Source organism: Aspergillus puulaauensis, chromosome 5 (genome assembly GCF_016861865.1).
Source record: "Aspergillus puulaauensis MK2 DNA, chromosome 5, nearly complete sequence".
NCBI lineage: Eukaryota > Fungi > Ascomycota > Eurotiomycetes > Eurotiales > Aspergillaceae > Aspergillus > Aspergillus puulaauensis.
Window position 1 is genome coordinate 2,806,093 of NC_054861.1, and position 18,259 is coordinate 2,824,351.

Consider the following 18,259-nt stretch of genomic DNA (forward strand, 5'->3'; position numbering starts at 1 on the left):
GCAGCTTCAAGTTTTGGCCTTTTACAACTCCCGACCCGAGTATGCACCTACTTGGAGCGGAATATCCGGCTCTCTCACCCTGAATATTTGAACATATTGCATGATGATACGTCGACATGATAACACGTGGATGAAGACTATAGACTACTACTTATTCGGCCACACTTTGTCCAGATTGGTCGGCAGCTCTGGACTAATGTAGCCTGGGAAAAACATTGGGCGTCTCCGTCTGTGGCAAGTATATGTGGCCATGGATTGAATAACCCAAGAGACGAGACAGGGGCAGCAACAGCATCCTTCCACCAGGGCTGGGTTCTGATTGATTGATTGATTGAAGAATATCGGAAATGTTATATTGGACACGCATATACCCTTCGAGCTATGATAGATGATATGATATCCAGTCAGCCATCTTTTTGTCTTATATCCTATTTATAGATGAATGCAAACACGTCAATCTGTAGCTTTTGTTTTATATTTGTATACCGGCTCAAGTACTTTCACTATATGTATTGTCTCAGTCAGGATAAGCAGTTGCATACTCCCGTCGCACAAGGTCGAATATCCCGCTCAATGTCGAGCTTCTCGAACGGCATCCATGGATCTTGATCTGCGCTTTCGCTCCCGCCCTCACCCTCCTCTCCGCCAGGTCGAGAGCCCGCCCCAAGTCCGCCGCCTCTCGCAGCCGTGGCAAACAGGAAGTCATTCTCCAAGGCAACAACCTCAACCCGCACATCCTCTACAACATCCCTTTTCAATGTCGTCCTAACTCCCGTATACGGCTCGCCAAACTTTCCGTCGCCGCTCTCCGCAGTAGGTGCGGGCGAAGGTGCAATAACATCGTTGAACTCCAGCTCTCGCAGCCAGGACGCTAGTAGTGCTTCTCCTGTCATTTTTATATAAGCTTCCTTCAGCGCCCAATATGTATAAAATAGCCTATATCCGTACTCCGCACGGGCATTGACACTACCATTGCTAGTGGTGTTTGATGGAGCGCCAGGCAACCGCTTCATTTCCGCGATTTCACGCGCCGAAAATACCTCGGAGAATATATCGACGTAGCTATATAGTGCTGCAAGGGTGCGTTCTTCACCGGCCCGGCCCTGCCGCTCGTTCACGCATGTAATGTCAATCCCGACTTCTGGTTTGCGGGATGTTGAGTCCGGACTAGAATCAGGATTGGTTGGTATGGTTGTTCCGGCAATCGCAACCATTGACGCCTGGTGGCTGACGTTGAATTCGACGTTGACTACCGCATCACTGCCGCTTAACTTGGACGGGTCTGGAATGAAGCATGGCCGTCTGTGTGGATCTGGTGTGCGTGAAATGACGACGGAGGACCAGGGAACGCGGCAGGTTCGGTGGATGTAGAGGTATTTTAGGAGGTTGGAGGCTAGGGACATGTGCCTGTCTTTGAGGTGGTAGAACTTCTGGACAGCGGTTTGGTCTGGTTCTTGCAGTGTGGTGAGGAGGGGGAGGGTTGTTGTGGAAAGAGTAAGAGGGCGGGTGTCGATATACCATCTTGTTAAAGTTGGCGGATTTCGAGTGTCTTTGGCCATGACTGTCGCTGATGTTTATATGCAGTCTTAAGGTATTCACGTCTTTTGTTTATGAAATTTGGAAGTTTGCAAGCTTGTGGAGGGGTTGATGTAAGCCGGGAATTTCAAAGACAGCTGGTCATAATACTGCCGACATCGTGGAAAACAACAAATGGCTATAATATGCAATGGCAGGTCGTGAATTCGTATCAATCATAAATCATAGTTAAATTTGGGAGAGGATCAACTGACAGCACGAAGCTATCCAAAGGTCCAGACTATGGATTCCCGGGGCTTATCAGGAGGGGCAGCACGTGGCGATAAGGTTTTCCGCGGGCAGATGCTTACATAACTAGATTTTTCCTAAATGCGCCGCCATTGAGTTGGTGGCCATCGCCTCTTATTTCTCTCATCGACAGGTGCAATGATTAAAATTACTGTTGGAGTTCTCGCCTTACAAGGCGCATTCCACGAACATGTCGTGCTACTGAAGAAGGCGGCCGCGTCGCTGGTTTCACAGCAAGCTTCCTCATCGCACTGGGAGTTCCTTGAAGTCCGGAACTCACAAGAACTTGAGAGATGCGATGCGCTTGTTCTCCCAGGGGGTGAGAGCACAGCCATTTCTTTAGTGGCGGCTAGGTCGAACTTGTTGGAGCCTTTGCGGGACTTTGTCAAGTATGTTGTGCTTTACGGAAGTTAGGTGAAATTGGGTGAATGGCGACTGACTCATACCTCCTCTCCGCAGGGTGCATCGCAAGCCGACATGGGGAACTTGTGCCGGGTTAATTTTGCTCGCGGAGTCGGCAAACCGGACTAAGAAAGGAGGACAAGAATTGATCGGAGGTTTAGATGTTCGGGTGAATCGAAACCATTTCGGCCGCCAGACGGAGAGTTTCCAGGCGTCCCTCGAACTACCATTCCTCAACTCCCTCGGTGAACAGAAGTCACCCTTCCCAGCAGTTTTTATCCGAGCGCCGGTCGTCGAAAAGATTCTGCCACATCAAGAGGGTGTTCAGGTTGACGAGCTTCAGAGAGACGAGACGGTTGTCGCTCCTGCACGACAGGCAGAGAACGAAACTGCCCGAAAGGCAATGTCACGCGGCGTGGAAGTACTGGCTTCCCTACCAGGAAGAGCGGCGCGTTTAGCCAATGGTGGTAATGCTGTATGTGCGGATGAGGAAACTGGCGATATCGTCGCTGTGCGACAAGGCAACGTTTTCGGCACAAGCTTCCACCCTGAGTTGACCGGTGACGAAAGAATTCACTCCTGGTGGTTGCGGCAGGTGGAGGATTTTTTAAAGCAATTGTGAGACGAAGGCCTGAAATAGAGTAGACCATCGCCTTTCCCCGCTAATTAGAGAATGTGCTAGACTTGGGGTATCAGGTGTAAATAGATGTTTTTAATGCGCCATTGTTCGCTACCGGTATTAGACAGAATGTAGTGTATATGAACGCCGTAACTGCGCCAGTCAAACCAGAAATTCCTTCCGCTTCACCTACCGGCTCCATATTCTTCCTCCTCGCGTTGTCGTTGATCATCGGCGTATGCGCGTCCGTAACCACCACGACCAGGATCGTACTCTTCTCGGTATTCATCACGGACCTGGCCACCGGATTTACCTCGTCTGTCGCGAGTCAGTCTCTTGTCCGCTGTAAAGAAGGTGTGTTGGGTTGCATACCCGTACTGCCGACCCTCCTGGAATCCGGGATCGAGATCCGTTCGAATGATTCTCTCATCGAGCTTAGTACCTCCAACGTATTTCAAACAATCAAGCGCGTCTTGATGCGTATAGTACTCAACAAAGCAAAACCCGCAAGGTGTCTTGTTGTATCGGTCGAGCCCCATTACAAGACGTTTTACCTCTCCGCATCTAGGTTTTTGTCAGCGCAGTTTCTGTAACGTGGTCGATTGGGATTCGGACTTCGAGAAAAGCTCGTGAATTTGTTCCTCTGTGGTGTAAAAGGAGCTATAACGGTCAGCAATTGGTTCGTCCACGTAAAAGAAGCCCGACAAGACAGAGGCATACAGGTTGCCAACATAGAGAGTCGTGGCGTCCCCAAGCCCTTCCATGGGGTCCTTTGGTTCCTCGGGCTCCTCCGTATTATATCTGCGCTTTTTGTTCTGTTCGCAGACTGAGTTAGCGGCGCGAAGCTATCGCAGAATAGTTGTAAAGCTCTACCTTTCCAACGTAGTAGGCGCTGGGTCGGTCGAGCCGGTCGACCGTGTTGCGACGCTCTGGGATACCCATTGTGGTGAGTTAGATAGCACCGATTATGCCAGCAAAACGAAAAGAGATGTTGTGGAAGAAGAATGGGCGGAGGAGGGATTGAGATGGAGAGGCGAGCGCAGGTCCGCACGAGAGCTTCGGTGGGTTTGTCTTGGCGCCGCTGCTTTTGCTTTTGTTCCTTTGATCTCCCCGGCCTTTCAACTTGCTACCCAAAATCTCCCGCCAGGGCTCAGCGAGTTCTGCAATCTTACCCTTTACGTCTACTGTGCGGCACCTGGATTCTTATCGAGACGGTCTCATGGAATAATTGCCCCGACCATGCCGAAAGTGATCAGCTACACTCCTCCCTGGCTCTCGCGCCCTTCCCCCGGCGCCTCTTTGTTTTCAAGCTCAGCTCCCAAGGATCCAGGAAGCCTGCGGAGCCCCAAAGGTGCTGACTACCTTGGACCCTCGCGGACACTTGCAAGGCGCGGAAATGAAGTTTTCACGGTTGTCGACAATCAGATCCGCTGGTCGAGCCTTACCCGGTTGAAGGATGAATGGCAGCAGCGCGCTAGGTCGAAGAACCAGCAAACTGATGCAGATGGTGTTCCATACAGAGTGAGCATACGGTGTGTCAGCTATTGCGGTTGGAATTTCTACTGATATTGGGTTAGACTTTGGTAGTTCCGGTGTACGAACAGATCCGACAAATTATTCCTTCTCCGAACGGCGCTTTCCTGGCAATTGTCGCAGACCACACCGTCTTCATTGCTGTTCTTCCGGACTCCTCGCACTTATCGGCGTCAGACGGCTCTCCGATCCGCGTGAAAACATATCAACTTGGACCGACGACACATGTCATTTCAGAGTCACCGGTGGTATCGGCATTGTGGCACCCGCTTGGAGTCCATACCAATCTCGGAGGGTGCCTGGTGACAGTAACCGAAGATGCCGTTGTGCGCCTCTGGGAGCTGGACCGCAATAATCATTGGTCTTTCGACCGTCCGGCCTTGGCTGCTGATCTCCGAAAGCTCATCGATGGGACTTCCTCTGACCAAGACTTTGCGCCCTCAGGGTTTGGGAAGAACAAGGGATTTTCCTCAGACTATGTTGAAATGGAGGTTGCGTCTGCTCGCTTTGGCGGCGTTGGCAGCGAGAAGGAGGACGCCTGGGCGGCGATGACGCTTTGGATTGCGATGAAGCCAGGAGACCTTTATGCGCTTTGTCCGCTGCTACCTTCCAGGTGGAGAGCACCATCGGCTGCAGTCCCGTCACTATCTGCGGCGATTGTACCCAAGATGTCCGCTCTGGAAGAGGACCCGCTTGATTACGAGGACCAGTTGACAGCCTGCCGACAGCAGTATGAATGGCTTGCAGAAATCGACAACCAAGAACCCTTGCAGATAATTCCAGGCTCTGCGACGGAGCCCGAGTCTGAAATCCTGACTCGTCCCGCTAATCTTAGCGCAATACCTAAGATGCAAGGTCCATTCCGCGTTGATACCGGTGATGAGCTTGATGATCTAGACCTTTGTGACATGCTTGTCGTTGCGGCTAAAGCGGACACCGATGCTCTGATGCTGGGAGAAGAAGACGAATTGACCATAGATAGTGGCGATGACAAGCTATCAGCCACATTAATCTGCCTTTCTTCTTTGAGGGGTAGGGTCTACATCTGCCTTGATCTGGAAGGCGTAGAGGGCCAGTGGCTCCCAAAGTCAAGGAAGAATGCATTCCATGTGCCTGAAACCGAGTCATCTGATTTACTTTTGGTGGAAGTGCTGGATACCGTCAAGGAGGATCGCCGATCATCGGAAACGTGGCCGATGTTTACGTCCGACGCCCATTCTCGGTATGGATTCTTTGTGACAACCTCTCACAGTGTTGTCTTCATTTCGCTTTCTTCATGGATACAACGACTTGAAAGTGAGTTGCAGTCCGAGGACACCTCTGGGTCGGGATTCCGCCTTCAAATTCTCTGCGAAGGCAATGCGTCCATCTTGGAGCCCATCATTCAGGTAGATGAGGACGCCAGCACATCCGGCAATCAGCCCTTCCACCTTCCGGCTTCTTTGGTCTACTATGACTATGACTTGGGCTACTTGTTACTAAACTCCCATGCCTCTCATCCGTATGCTGCTGTTCTCGAGAAGCCGAACTTCTTCCCGTCGTTTTCGCTCGAGTCGGATCCCCAGCAATCGGATTCACCTACAATCCCCCCTCATCGACCTCCTTACCAAGCTCCCTCCGTGCTTTATTCTGATTCTCCCTTGGAATTCTTCGTCGATAAACAAGTTCCCCACCGCTACCGGAGCAGTCTCAAGGAACCCGTGCTGCTTTCTCCAGCCACCCTGGATCTAGTGGCAGCTGCACACCGAATTCTGTCTGCCCATACCAATGCACTTGAACGAGCTGCATCAGATCTCTTCCGTCGGTGTGAGAGATTGCAGGGAGAACTACGAGACCAATTAGGCCAAATATCTGATGTAGCCGATCGGATCAAGGGTGTATCATGTGAAATTGGTGAGGATGGTTTGAGGAAGGAGGGGTCCAGAAGCAGTGCGGCTTTGGATGAGAGATTGAAAACGGCCAAAGACAGACAGGCACAGCTAGTCCAGCGATACGAGGCGCTGCGGACCAAGGTGCTGAAATCTGGTGGAAGGCCACTTAGTGAAAAGGAGTCATCATGGATCGCTGAGGTGGAGACGATATCGGAGTCATTTGACAAAGAACGCAAGGAGGAATCTACACAGAAAATCTCTCAACGACTGGAAGCTGTAAGTTATTGCCTCTTTTGCCCAGCGCCTCATACTAACGATCGTTGTAGGTCAAGGAAATCGCTTCGGAATTACTCGCAGAAGCCAAGTCTGCTGCTGCTAGAATTCCTGCTGCAACGGAGCCCAGCAGCCCGGCATCTCCCACCAGCGCACAACCTCGGGTTCCCCAGCGACTTCAAAGGGCAAGGGTTGCCGATGCTATGCAAATGGTGGAACGGGAGTAAGTCGATCATGGAGCTCTTTGAAAAAAACATTGCTAACTGTCCTTTCTCAGATCTGCTGTCATTGAATCGATCACAACACGTTTGGCTCGGCTTAATACAATCGTATGATGGTACTTATGTCTTTTATGGTTAGCAGTTCCTCTTTGGCGACAGAAAGAGATGCTTATGAAGCGTTGTATCTCGGCGATAGATTTAGGGAAATGCGATTTTAAATGTATGAAATGTGATATAATCCATCATCGTGCGCATGAGCAATTTTCCAATCCCATTTCCTGCTATATAGGCAAAGGTCAAAGACTGTAAACGACATGAGTATAAAAATCCCATTGTGATTGCGGCAATGCTTTTCATTTCATTTCATTTCATTCACTGTCCCACCACCCCATTCATTTCTTCACACAAAGATGGCTGAGCAAGCTTTGTCGCTGGTTTTCTCTGGCAACGCTATAAACAACACGCAATCCGGCGTGTCTTATCTGTCTCGCATCCTCCCTTCGCCATTTTGCTGCTCGGGCTCTTTCCATAGCATACCTCATCACAGCCTTCGACCACGTCCACATCCCTCAACATGCAAACACAGACGCCTAAAATGCTCGCCTCCAACACACCCCAGATCCCCTTCCCTAGCCCATACCGCATCCCTTCTATATCCGAACACAGCGGCACCTTCAGCGTCCCCTTCAACGCAGGCAGTATCAGACTACCGCCATCGCTCAGCAGTGTCTTGGTCGGGGATCTAGGCAGAGCTCTGGACAAATGCAACCGCGCCGCACTTGCAGCACACAACAGGCTGCAGACGATACACAAGGAGCGCGAGCAGCGCTACCGGAGACTATGCCCGAACGATCCAGCAAATGAAGATATCTACAACAGACACGCCAGCTCACTCGATAGACTTTTCGCCTGGTGCAGCGACTACGGTGATAGGCCATATAACCCGACTCTCGCGCCAGCAGCGAAGATACCCTGCTTCGGGATGACGCTGACTTTTGACCGGGAAGCTTACGCCATATGGGCACGGAGCTATAGAAGATTGCTTAAAGACTTCGAAACTACGGAATATAAAGAGTATAACCTTGCAAGGATGGAATTCGAGACGATGATATATGTTACTAGGGCGAAGGGGACGATTTCGGTCGAAGCATTTGGCGAGCTGGATCGGTTTTGGAAGGGCTGTTTCGTGCGTGAGATGAAGAAGTGGGAGGCGGCGGCTTCTAAGCAATTGGCGCTTCCGACTTATGAGACTGTTATACAAGAGGTTCTTGCTGCAGTGCTTAATAGCGTTGAGGATGGCGAGACTCTGGTGCGGGAGTTGCGGGGGCAGGCACTTGGTTGGAGCCCGCCGCCCAACTACTGTGGGCATTTCCCGAGGCTATAAATTGAAATGAACGTATATGTTTGAAGCATTTTTATACAATTTATTGAAATGAGCTATGTATGTTGGTGGGCTGTCCTATGTTCTATTGGACTCTGTGTTAGAATAGAGAATGCGATATCATGTCCCAAAAAAGGCAATAACAATAACACAAGGCCTGAACTATTAGTACCATTTTTAAACAAACTATTTAAGGTCCTCAAATTCTGATACCCTCTTCCTCTCTTTACACTCGCCCTGTCATTGTAGGACGGCCACGTTGTTCACGTGATGACAAAGCCCTATCTTTACATCAAAGCAACCAAGACAATGGCCTTTACAAAACTACTTAGCCTTTGTTTAGATATAAGACCTACAGTATGCATGTACTATCATTCCGTTTGCCATCCATTATTTTCACATTTACTCTCATTCAACATACTTTCATTATCCCACCCTTCATGAATGAATATAGTCCCCTTTATCCCCATTCCCCCAAAAATGCCCAGGTCCCCGTTTCCACCAACCCTCACAATCCCACCGGATCAGAAACCCTCCAAATTCCACCAAAAAATGTGTCTCTTCTGGACAGTGAAATACCTCTGCAGCTGCATCTACGACGAGTGGTACCAGCCGTGCCGATCAAACGCCGACGACAGCGACCAACCCCGCCAGCAAAAGACCTGGTGCTACCAGCGCAACATCCAAGAGATCACGGATGTCCTGACACTATGTGAAGCGTGTTATGCCAAAGTTGATGCGCGCGTCCGCAGGGATGGCCTTAAGAAGGTGCTGCAAAGCGCAGAGACTTTCCCGCTTGCGGGGCCGCTGGGGATGCTGGCCGCGCTTGAGAATGACGAGCGCGAGCAGTGGAAGGCGTTTGGGAGGGAGCGACGGGTGCTGTTGCTTGAGGGTGAGTGGTATATTCCTGGGACAGAGGGGCCGGTGGATTCGAGGAGGTTGAAATTAAAGTAAGTGCTACAGTATAAGATGCTCAAGAGTCCAGCGCAATTGGTTTGATAATAGCTAACATTGTTGATTCAATCTAGGCGTCCAAGGCCAATGGTAAAGAAGAAGGAGGCGAAAAAGAAACTTGCTGAGTAGAAGATGGACAGGACGCTGAGTGGGAGTGTCTAGAGCCAAACTCGCCTGGCTGAACATTGCTTGCGGGAATCCCTATTGGAGGCCCCAAAATAACGATCTATATAACTCAGTCATATTAATGTGTTTTGGATAACTATAGCTTGCTTCAGTCTCGGCCCAGGAACATGTAGACTTTCACGAGAGAACGTCAGGTCCTATAAACTCTAGAGACATGCTTCTAATTGGTTGCCATTTTGCCATGAATTATTCCAAGTAAAAATACGCAGTGTCGTGGATTGGTAACATGAGTCGTGCCTAGCAATCAGTTCTCAATGATATACATGTTTAGCGGACATAGCCTATCCAACCGCTATTCTGTTGTACACCAGGTGATAAATATAAATAAGACTGGCCCAAACTCCAGGGAGGTTTCTTATCTCACAACAACATTATGATCCAGATCACATCGTGTTGTAGGAGACTCAAATAATAGTGCCGTACAGTCATTCTCAGCCAATTCAAACTTTTCAGCTAAACTGCAATCGGGAAACCGACCCGCATCACAGAGCTCTTGGAAAAGAACATCACCGTCCTCAACGCGTTCAAAGAAAATGCAGTGCAACTCAACCAGTAATTCCTCATAGGTCGGCACTGCCAGCTGCTGGACATACATTTCCCATTTGCCCATTTCTCCTAGAAATTGTTTGTGGAGTAAGGCGTACAGAATCTTACAAGTGTGCCCATCAAGATCGCCATTTACTTTGGCATTCTCAATTTCCCGTTCACAAACAAGCTTTAATTGGCAGTATTCTGCGTATCGGCCTTTCATGTAATTGGTGAGCTCCCTGCAGGTATGTGTCCATTCAGTGTATGCGACGCGAGAGACACAAATACCCTCCACCGCTATCCGTTCAAATTTCGGTGTTGCTGCTAATGTGGGATTGGCTGGGTAGTAATCAGTTTTCCAGTCGAAAAGACGGTTTATAACGATGGCATGACGAGCCGAACGCACGCCATCGCCTATGGGGCATAGTGCTTCGTAGCGATGCCGTCTGCGGTTGTCGATAGCTGTCATGGAGAGCATTGCTTCGCTTGCGGCGTATTGGCACTTCTTGAATGATGCGCTGAGGTTTTCTGGAACATCGTTTGGGAGATGGGGCATCAGTAGAGCATATTTGGCCCGAAGTTTCAATCCACTTGGTATGACGGACTTGGAGACAGCACGTAAGTAAGGAGGGAGTATACCGGACATCGTATTTTGTTGAAGGCGATTGCCTTCTCGCTACCTGGGCCAAGTAATATGGAAAGAATAATTTATGAATAAAAGCAATAACAAACCATGGAAGAAAAGAGAGGATATACAGAGAGCAACGATATAGTCTCTTAAGAAGTTTACAGTGAAAATGCCATATCAAACACTGGGCTTTCATAGCATAGCAATGAAAGTTGAAGCAAAAGCTGGGCTGATCCATGTTGCCGGTTTTCTGTGGATGTGCAGGTAGGTGCAACCCAGGATTTACAATGAGGAAGCTGTCTCCAAAATGGGAATGGAGGTCTCGGGGGCAAAATGGGGGTGTATAAATATTTCGATGGTTTTCATCCTGTTTTGAAGGTAACTTGGTCCCAGAAATGATATATCTATAGCCCAAAAATAGTTTATTGCAGCCTATTAAGAGCGAAGCGATTAGCTCTGGTATCAGCCAGATTGGGGTCAACATACCGCTCGATAAGATGAAGGCCGGATCCTGACTCAACAATGTCACTGACTTCACCCGGTTGCAGAGCAAACGCTGCGTCCTCAAACTCTTTCTGCATTTCACCGTGCCCGAAGAAGCCACTTTAGAAGAATTAGTAACATTGAGCAAGATATTAGAGAAAAATCTACAATATGACAAGGTCCAGACGTACAGGTCACCCTTCTTCCTAGCGCTACTACAGTCCGATTCGGACATCGCAAGGTCTCCTAACCGGGCCTCCCCTTGGAGAATGCGCTCCTGGTGACCGCGGAGAATTTCGTGGGCCTCCTCTTTCGACCGCGTAATTTCCGCCTCTCTCCAGCTGCTAGGCCGCCGACTGTCCTTGTGCTTGACTAGAAGGTGGCTGCAACGGATTTTGCCCTCACTTTGGTTTGGGTATGGAGAGGCGGCGGCTCCGCTATGGTATGTTGCCATGTAACTCTTGAGGGTGTCCATATCTGTATCTGCTGGAGGCTCCCACCGCGATTCTCTGGTTGCCGGGTTGAAGTAATAAGGGAGGTTCTTGGAGTTGGAATGGCGAACCTCCCATTCTGCTGGAAGACCTGTGTTTACCTATGACGAAGAGTCAGGATATGATGAAGAAAGGGATCGAGAGTTAGGGAGGGGGCTCAAAACATACCATACTGTCTGCAGATTGTTGCGATTGTAGAGAACTGTGGCACGACGAGTCCAAAGCACAATGAAGTTATAGTACTAGTGTAGTCGCAAATAGATCGGTTATGATGACGCGGGGAAAAGTGACAGGAGGGGAAGCGACAAACATCGCAAAGTGTGCAAACGGTGCAAACCCAGACTCCAGGTTCCAGCCCGCCCAAAGTCCGCCGCCAAGTGCTTCTTTCAACTTCGCTTGACATTCATCTTGTCTGTTGCCGATCGCTTTCTTCTCTCGAGTCTTGTCTATCGCTATACCTTGAGCTTCCAATAAATCTCATCTTCGCGTCAGTTTGCACTGTATTTCTACCTCCTGCCCCACCGTCTACAACCTTCAACACTTCTCCGAAATGTCTGCCAGCCCATCTCCATCCGCTAGTGGCGATAGCAAGCAGAGCGATCAGATTCATTTCAAGTTCTGCCGCGAATGGTAATGTCTACTCCTATCTGTACGATGCTATGAGCACCTCACTAACTGTTTCCAGCTCCAACTTGCTCTACCCGAAAGAGGACCGCATCAACAATCGCTTAATGTTCACATGCCGAACCTGCCATGTCGGCGAGCCTGCGACTTCATATTGTGTTTACCAAAATAAGCTCAGCAGCCAAGTTGGCGATACTGCTGGTGTGACTCAGGACGTTGGAAATGACCCTACGGTTTGTCTCTCCGGCTTTTGTCTACTTTGCGGCGACCAGGTTGCTTGTTTCGTTTGCGGATCGGCATCCTAAGTTGGCCGATCCAATGGAATCTGCACAAGCTCGGAAGATTCATGGTTTCATTTTGGGACTTCCTAGCTAACCTGCTTTTCCTTCTACAGCTTCCCCGATCCAACAAGCTCTGCCCGAGCTGCGGTGAAGCTGAAGCCGTGTTCTTCCAGTCTCAACAGCGATCCGCGGAGACAGGAATGGTGAGCATACAAAGCCCATTGATTCATAGGAAGTCGGTTAGCTAATGATTCCTTCAGAAACTTTACTTTGTTTGCTGCGCGTGTGGAAACGTTTTCGTATAACATTGTCATAATTTGCTTTATTTCGATACCCTTTATTGGCATTTACAGCATGTTCGGGGAGTTTAGTGATTTTGAAATCATGGTGGGAAAAATTTCAAGAGAAATATGTTCTATTGATACAGATAGATATAAGTGAACGCCTAATAAACCGATTCGCTCCAAGTGGTATATTTATACATGCATCGGTGCCAACGACAGGATCTTGGACCACTGTCGATTCCGTAGTTCCGTAGCCACAACACCTGTATTTTATGTTAGAATCGTAGCCGTAGATATCCCAGCCGAGAGAGACTGACCGTTCATTCTGGTTCCGATGGGGTCTCCGGACTTGTTCACGAGCACGCAGGCGTTGTCATCGAATTTGACGCGGCTCCCGTCCAGTCTTTGCATTTCCTTCCTCACCCGGACAATCACGGCATGTCGAATGTCTCCGCGGCGAACTTTGTTGGCAATACCGGTGCTGCTGTTGGTGCCTTCGGGGCCGAAGTTTCGCTGCTTTTGAACGACCACCACAATTCGGTCACCTGCAATCATTCGAAACATACCCGTTAGAAACGTTTTGGGGGGTTCCTTTTGCAGAGGAAGTACGCACCGACTGTTGCGGCTCGCTTCTTTTTCAAGACGTTCACGCATTCGACCACGGCTGCGCCGGAGTTGTCGATGCAATTAAGCATCGACTGTGCAGAGTTAGCCAGATGCTCATATGCAGTAAATTCTGGCGAGTCCAAGTTAGCAACCAACCTTTAATTGGATCATCTTGACTGTGTGTGCTGGTCTGGAAACTGGGCCGACAAGAAGCGTCCGCGGACCAGCATCAGACATACGATTAATTCGAGAGATTTCCGGGCGGCAAGTTTGGCCGATCTCCGAACCCGGAGGCAGGCCGGCTTGCAGCCTGCACCCTCAGGCAGCAATGCAGACGCCGGTCATAATTCTACGAGTCGCATGGGCGACACTGGCACATAACTGCCGCGAGTCTCCAGCCGCTCCCCGTTGAGTCTTTGTCGGAGTCGTGTGTCTGTGGATGCGCCCCCCATTCTCCTCTCGAGTTACTCCAGTATAATTCACGCAAAATCCCTCTCTCTACCCATTATGTCTGTCATTTGAAAATCCACTCTTCTTGTGTTATAATTTGTGTTACATCCCCCGCTCGTTTTCTTATATACCTGCGTTCTGTCCGCCTTCCGCTCTTCTCCTGGACATATTGGCCCCTTCTCAGCAAGGCAATTCGCGAACACAACTTCAACACCGTGGATATCTCAGTTACATGGGACTTTTCTGCTTATATAAATCACCATGGCGCCCTCAAAGGCTCGGTCCAGTCCTTCTGTGGAACGGCGCGACCGTCTGACGCTCGCGAAATTGGCCAGCTATGACGATGTCGCAACGGATGCGCTGGTAGATTGTGTAGGCATTGCTCCGTACCTGGCGATTTTCCAGTTCAATTCTAACTATTCCGTCAATACAGGCTCACTTCTGGACGAGGACCCGCAAAAATCGAACGAAATATATCCCTGTCCGCGGCCTAGTCGAAGATACCGTGTCTGACATCCTCCTGCGCGATGTCATTGTCGCCAAGGATGCGGTCCTGGCCGAACGCAAGATACTGGATCTATCTGGAATGAAGAGATATCTGGCGAAGCTCGGAAACGACCGTGAGAAGGACTGGTTCCGAAAACACCTGAGAAAATATATACACATTTATCTTCCCGACTGCCCCTTTGAGGTCACGACCACGAACCGTTATACGATAACCGAACACGAGGCTGCTATTTGCGCCCGAAAATTCGTCCCCCAAGGCCGAGAGATTAAGTATCTGAGCGGGACTTTGGTGCCAATGACCAAGGAAGAGGAGCAGGATCTGGATTTGAAGCGAAAAGATTTTAGTATCGTAATGTCGAGCCGAAGGAAGACACCGTCTTTCTTCTTGGGCCCCGCGCGTTTTGCAAACCACGACTGCAACGCCAATGGGCGACTGGTAACTCGGGGCGCTGAGGGGATGCAGGTCGTCGCCACTCGAGATATCCATATTGGTGAAGAAATTACGGTTTCTTATGGAGAAGATTACTTCGGCATCGACAACTGCGAGTGTTTGTGCCTCACTTGCGAACGTGCCGTCCGCAACGGATGGTCACCAAATCTTGATTCCGAACCACAAAGCAAAGCAACCACTCCGGATCCCGCTGCTACCGAAGAGTATCTCACACCGAGGAAGCGGAAGCGTACACTAGACGCCGATTCCGACACCTCCCCTTCTTCAACCCCTCACAAGAGGGGCAAGTTTACACCACGCAGCTCGAACCTGCGTTCTCAACTTTCTCTCACTGAGGAAGTCGCCATCTCAATCGAATCTGAACCTCGCAATACCTCAACTCCGAATCTCCACCTACCGGTACCAGATTCCAGGCAACCAAAAAGCGACTCGAATGGTGATAATATTCAGTCCTCGTCGGGTACAGATTCTGAATCTCTAACGTCCATCGCGCCTGAAGAATCGCAGCGGTCATCGGCGTCCACCACGGCCACTTCCGTATGTGATGAGGGAATCACAGTTAAACCCAGGCCTACAGCAGACATGAAACAAACCGCGACCTCAAATGGGGAAAGTTTAAACAAGTCTGTTGGTCCTACCTCCGCAACAACAACTTTGGAGAGTGACACCGAAATAAAGCCCAAGGGTGAGAACTGCACCGAGACTTCTCTTACCCCAACTGCCACCACACGCATCCTAGAGGGCGAACCACGCGCAGACAGCTGCACCAGTGACCTTACAGATTCTGTCAAGCCAGAAGATCAACCAGAGACTCCTGGGTCTTGTAAAAGGCTGAGGAAAGCGCGGACTAAGCGAGTCTATTTGACTGTCGAGCCCGAGTCAAAACTTACCCGAGTTCCCGGAGATTACACCAAGACCCCTAAGCTACTAGCACACTCGTATGACCGCTGGGTCGACTGCCACACATGCAACATGTGGTTTGTGCAACAGAACTCTTATTTAACGCGGAGAGAATGCCCTCGCTGCGAGCGCCACTCTATGCTATACGGGTTCCGCTGGCCCAAAACCGACAAAGATGGCCCGCTTGACGACGAGGAGCGTGTGATGGACCATCGTACCGTCCATCGGTTTCTATACCCTGACGAAGAGGCCCTCGTCTCCCGCCGGGGTCGTGGAGTCAGCTTCGGCATTACACCGACCCCGGAGCTGTCGGACATGCGCAGCGAAACTCCGGATAGTGAGGCCTTAGACGAACAGCGAAGCACTCGAGTGACTAGACGGCGCACCCGAGCGCTTCGGATGACCATGTAATGAAGATATGTTTTGTGTTTGGTATGTTGGAATGATGTGGACGGGAGTTTTCGGGTAGAGATGGGTCAAGGTTCTTCATTCATATTAACAGGTTGGCGTTCAGGGTTGAGATGGTTGGTATGAGATTATTAGGAGCTCAGGGTGCTTGCTTGGATGTCTTTTCTCTATTTCCCGGGTTTGTGTATCCTTTACTACTACATCGTCCATGGTCGATTTCTGTATTTTTACAACCATGTAACACCCCGTTATTAGACGCAAATAAAGATATATCTTATCACTTTGTTTTTCCTATTTTTCGTTTTCTCCCTTTTTTTCCCCTTCCCCACATCGAGGTTGTTTTGCAGCACGCGATAATATATATTAACGCACCAATAATAACAACCCTACGTCCCTTTCCCCGACTTTCTCTCCGCATCGAATGCATTTCGGGTTGTATCACCCCGAACTGTGATGTCTATATAAAGATACCATTCCTAGCTTCTGACTGGCTTTGCCAGTGATAAGTCAAGTAAGTCTGGCCGTCAAAGACAAAAACAACAATGAGATTTCACTCTCTGTGTACTCTCTGGTTGATTTCACTGACCAGATCCCTCGTCAAGGCATACAATGATCCCCTTGCTAAGCTCGACTACGGATCCTTCCAGGGAAAATATGACGAGACCTACAACCTCTCCTATTTCCGCAAGATACCATACGCAGCACCCCCAGTCGGCGTGAATCGTTTCCGCGCACCACAGCCACCATCCAAGATACCAAATGGCGTCTACAACACCGACCAGGGCTTCGATATGTGCCCACAGCGCACTGTGAACGGATCCGAAGACTGTCTCTACCTCGGCCTCTACTCACGTCCATGGAGCCCGAATCCAGCGCCTCGCAGACCCGTTCTCGTGGTCTTCCACGGAGGCGCTTTCGTCCAAGGAGAAGCATCCTTCGAGCTTCCCCCCTCCTCATTCCCCGTGCTCAACGTCAGCTCTCTGAACGACTACATAGTCATCTACCCCAGCTACCGCGTCAACGCCTTCGGCTTCCTCCCCGGAACAGCAATCAAGAACTCCCCAACTTCAGACCTGAATCCAGGTCTTCTGGACCAGGAATACGTCCTTAAATGGGTCCGAGCCCATATTTCACACTTCGGCGGTGATCCTCATAATATTACCATCTGGGGCCAGTCGGCCGGTGGTGGATCTGTGGTTGCGCAGGTCCTTGCGAATGGTCGCCCAGGGCACGAGAAACTCTTCTCTAAGGCGCTCGCTAGCTCTCCGTACTGGCCGAAGACGTATCGATATGATGACCCCGAGGCAGAGGATATCTACGAAGAGCTTGTTAATCTAACCGGGTGTGCTACTGCTAGAGATTCCCTCTCTTGCTTGAAGAATGTCGACGTCCAGGTAATCCGCGACGCTAGCCTGGCCATCAGCGCAGACCATACGTACACAACAACATCGTATACCTGGGCGCCTGTTATCGACGACGAATTCCTCCTCTCAACACTCACAGAAGCAACAACAACCCCGCACCACCGCGGCCACGCCATCAAAACAGACCATATCCTCGCAACATACAACACCCACGAAGGCGAGGACTTTATTCCTCCAGGCCTGGCCTACAAAGACCCAACAACGACGAACTCAACAAACGACGGATTCAACTCATCCACCGCGAGTTTCCACTCCTGGCTCTCGGGGTTCCTACCCGATCTATCACCGGCGGAAATCCACGAGCTTGAAACAAGGTTTTACCCTCCCAATGGCCACACCGAGACCCTAGACCTGTACAACTCGACTTTTGTGCGCGCGGGGCTCGTTTATCGAGATGTTGTCCTTGCCTGTCCGGCTTATTGGCTTGCGGGGTCGGCAAGGGAAGAGGGGTATTTGGCGGAGTATACGATTGAGCCGGCGAGGCATGCTAGTGATACTGTTTACGTGCGTTCAGACCTTTTATTTATCCTATCATACCGTGAAACAAATACTAACGTCATATGAATAATGTATATAGTGGAACTCGGTCAACCCAGTCCAGCAAACCAACCCGCTAATCTATACGGGATTTGCGGGGGCTTTCGCTAGTTTCTTCCAGACGGGGGACCCGAATGCGCATAAGTTGACAGATGGGGATGTAGTGGGGGTTCCGGAGTTGAAGGGGACGGACGAAGAGTTTGTGATCAGGGAGGGTGGGTTTGAGAATGTTCGGTTGGAGGGAATGAGGGCGAAATGTGAATTTTGGAGAGGTGTTGGGGGGAGGGTTCCTGTCTAGACTTACGGATTACAGATTACAGATTACAGATGATATGTCTTGGACGGTGGGTGATAAAGGTGTGAGTTGAATGCGTCGTCTATCTATATATGCTA

The 18,259-nt window shown here is 50.0% G+C and overlaps 12 protein-coding genes across 12 annotated transcripts; 7 read left to right on the plus strand and 5 right to left on the minus strand.

The window, feature by feature from the left end:
* Nucleotides 1-521: 521 nt before the first annotated feature.
* APUU_51071A (4'-phosphopantetheinyl transferase family protein) lies at nt 522-1,559 on the minus strand (the record flags this gene model as incomplete). The annotated part of the gene is made up of 1 exon (XM_041706138.1): nt 522-1,559. The coding sequence occupies one exon, from the start codon at nt 1,557-1,559 to the stop codon at nt 522-524; it is 1,038 nt and encodes a 345-aa protein (XP_041558554.1).
* A 403-nt stretch (nt 1,560-1,962) lies between these two features.
* On the plus strand, nt 1,963-2,942 carry APUU_51072S (pyridoxal 5'-phosphate synthase glutaminase subunit PdxT; the record flags this gene model as incomplete). Its single annotated transcript, XM_041706139.1, has 3 exons — nt 1,963-2,213; nt 2,284-2,844; nt 2,909-2,942. 3 exons carry the CDS (start codon nt 1,963-1,965, stop codon nt 2,940-2,942), a joined length of 846 nt encoding a protein of 281 aa, XP_041558555.1.
* Nucleotides 2,943-3,030: 88 nt separating this feature from the next.
* CBC2 (nuclear cap-binding protein subunit CBC2) lies at nt 3,031-3,787 on the minus strand (the record flags this gene model as incomplete). The annotated part of the gene is made up of 5 exons (XM_041706141.1): nt 3,031-3,163; nt 3,218-3,409; nt 3,461-3,505; nt 3,566-3,660; nt 3,719-3,787. 5 exons carry the CDS (start codon nt 3,785-3,787, stop codon nt 3,031-3,033), a joined length of 534 nt encoding a protein of 177 aa, XP_041558556.1.
* A 297-nt stretch (nt 3,788-4,084) lies between these two features.
* On the plus strand, nt 4,085-6,857 carry APUU_51074S (uncharacterized protein; the record flags this gene model as incomplete). The annotated part of the gene is made up of 4 exons (XM_041706142.1): nt 4,085-4,366; nt 4,423-6,525; nt 6,576-6,745; nt 6,800-6,857. 4 exons carry the CDS (start codon nt 4,085-4,087, stop codon nt 6,855-6,857), a joined length of 2,613 nt encoding a protein of 870 aa, XP_041558557.1.
* A 460-nt stretch (nt 6,858-7,317) lies between these two features.
* Nucleotides 7,318-8,127, plus strand: APUU_51075S (uncharacterized protein; the record flags this gene model as incomplete). The annotated part of the gene is made up of 1 exon (XM_041706143.1): nt 7,318-8,127. One exon carries the CDS (start codon nt 7,318-7,320, stop codon nt 8,125-8,127), a length of 810 nt encoding a protein of 269 aa, XP_041558558.1.
* Nucleotides 8,128-8,604: 477 nt separating this feature from the next.
* On the plus strand, nt 8,605-9,207 carry APUU_51076S (uncharacterized protein; the record flags this gene model as incomplete). The annotated part of the gene is made up of 2 exons (XM_041706144.1): nt 8,605-9,074; nt 9,153-9,207. 2 exons carry the CDS (start codon nt 8,605-8,607, stop codon nt 9,205-9,207), a joined length of 525 nt encoding a protein of 174 aa, XP_041558559.1.
* A 412-nt stretch (nt 9,208-9,619) lies between these two features.
* APUU_51077A (uncharacterized protein) lies at nt 9,620-10,438 on the minus strand (the record flags this gene model as incomplete). Its single annotated transcript, XM_041706145.1, has 1 exon — nt 9,620-10,438. The coding sequence occupies one exon, from the start codon at nt 10,436-10,438 to the stop codon at nt 9,620-9,622; it is 819 nt and encodes a 272-aa protein (XP_041558560.1).
* Nucleotides 10,439-10,842: 404 nt separating this feature from the next.
* On the minus strand, nt 10,843-11,565 carry pin1 (peptidylprolyl isomerase ESS1; the record flags this gene model as incomplete). The annotated part of the gene is made up of 4 exons (XM_041706146.1): nt 10,843-10,852; nt 10,907-11,023; nt 11,095-11,495; nt 11,563-11,565. The coding sequence occupies 4 exons, from the start codon at nt 11,563-11,565 to the stop codon at nt 10,843-10,845; spliced, it is 531 nt and encodes a 176-aa protein (XP_041558561.1).
* Nucleotides 11,566-11,944: 379 nt separating this feature from the next.
* RPB9 (DNA-directed RNA polymerase II core subunit RPB9) lies at nt 11,945-12,604 on the plus strand (the record flags this gene model as incomplete). Its single annotated transcript, XM_041706147.1, has 4 exons — nt 11,945-12,024; nt 12,080-12,251; nt 12,413-12,502; nt 12,560-12,604. The coding sequence occupies 4 exons, from the start codon at nt 11,945-11,947 to the stop codon at nt 12,602-12,604; spliced, it is 387 nt and encodes a 128-aa protein (XP_041558562.1).
* Nucleotides 12,605-12,775: 171 nt separating this feature from the next.
* On the minus strand, nt 12,776-13,426 carry APUU_51080A (mitochondrial 54S ribosomal uL14m domain-containing protein; the record flags this gene model as incomplete). Its single annotated transcript, XM_041706148.1, has 4 exons — nt 12,776-12,846; nt 12,901-13,128; nt 13,197-13,281; nt 13,346-13,426. 4 exons carry the CDS (start codon nt 13,424-13,426, stop codon nt 12,776-12,778), a joined length of 465 nt encoding a protein of 154 aa, XP_041558563.1.
* A 474-nt stretch (nt 13,427-13,900) lies between these two features.
* On the plus strand, nt 13,901-15,908 carry SET9 (histone-lysine N-methyltransferase Set9; the record flags this gene model as incomplete). The annotated part of the gene is made up of 2 exons (XM_041706149.1): nt 13,901-14,011; nt 14,073-15,908. 2 exons carry the CDS (start codon nt 13,901-13,903, stop codon nt 15,906-15,908), a joined length of 1,947 nt encoding a protein of 648 aa, XP_041558564.1.
* Nucleotides 15,909-16,447: 539 nt separating this feature from the next.
* On the plus strand, nt 16,448-18,164 carry APUU_51082S (putative carboxylesterase; the record flags this gene model as incomplete). Its single annotated transcript, XM_041706150.1, has 2 exons — nt 16,448-17,833; nt 17,907-18,164. The coding sequence occupies 2 exons, from the start codon at nt 16,448-16,450 to the stop codon at nt 18,162-18,164; spliced, it is 1,644 nt and encodes a 547-aa protein (XP_041558565.1).
* Between the last annotated feature and the right edge of the window lie 95 nt (nt 18,165-18,259).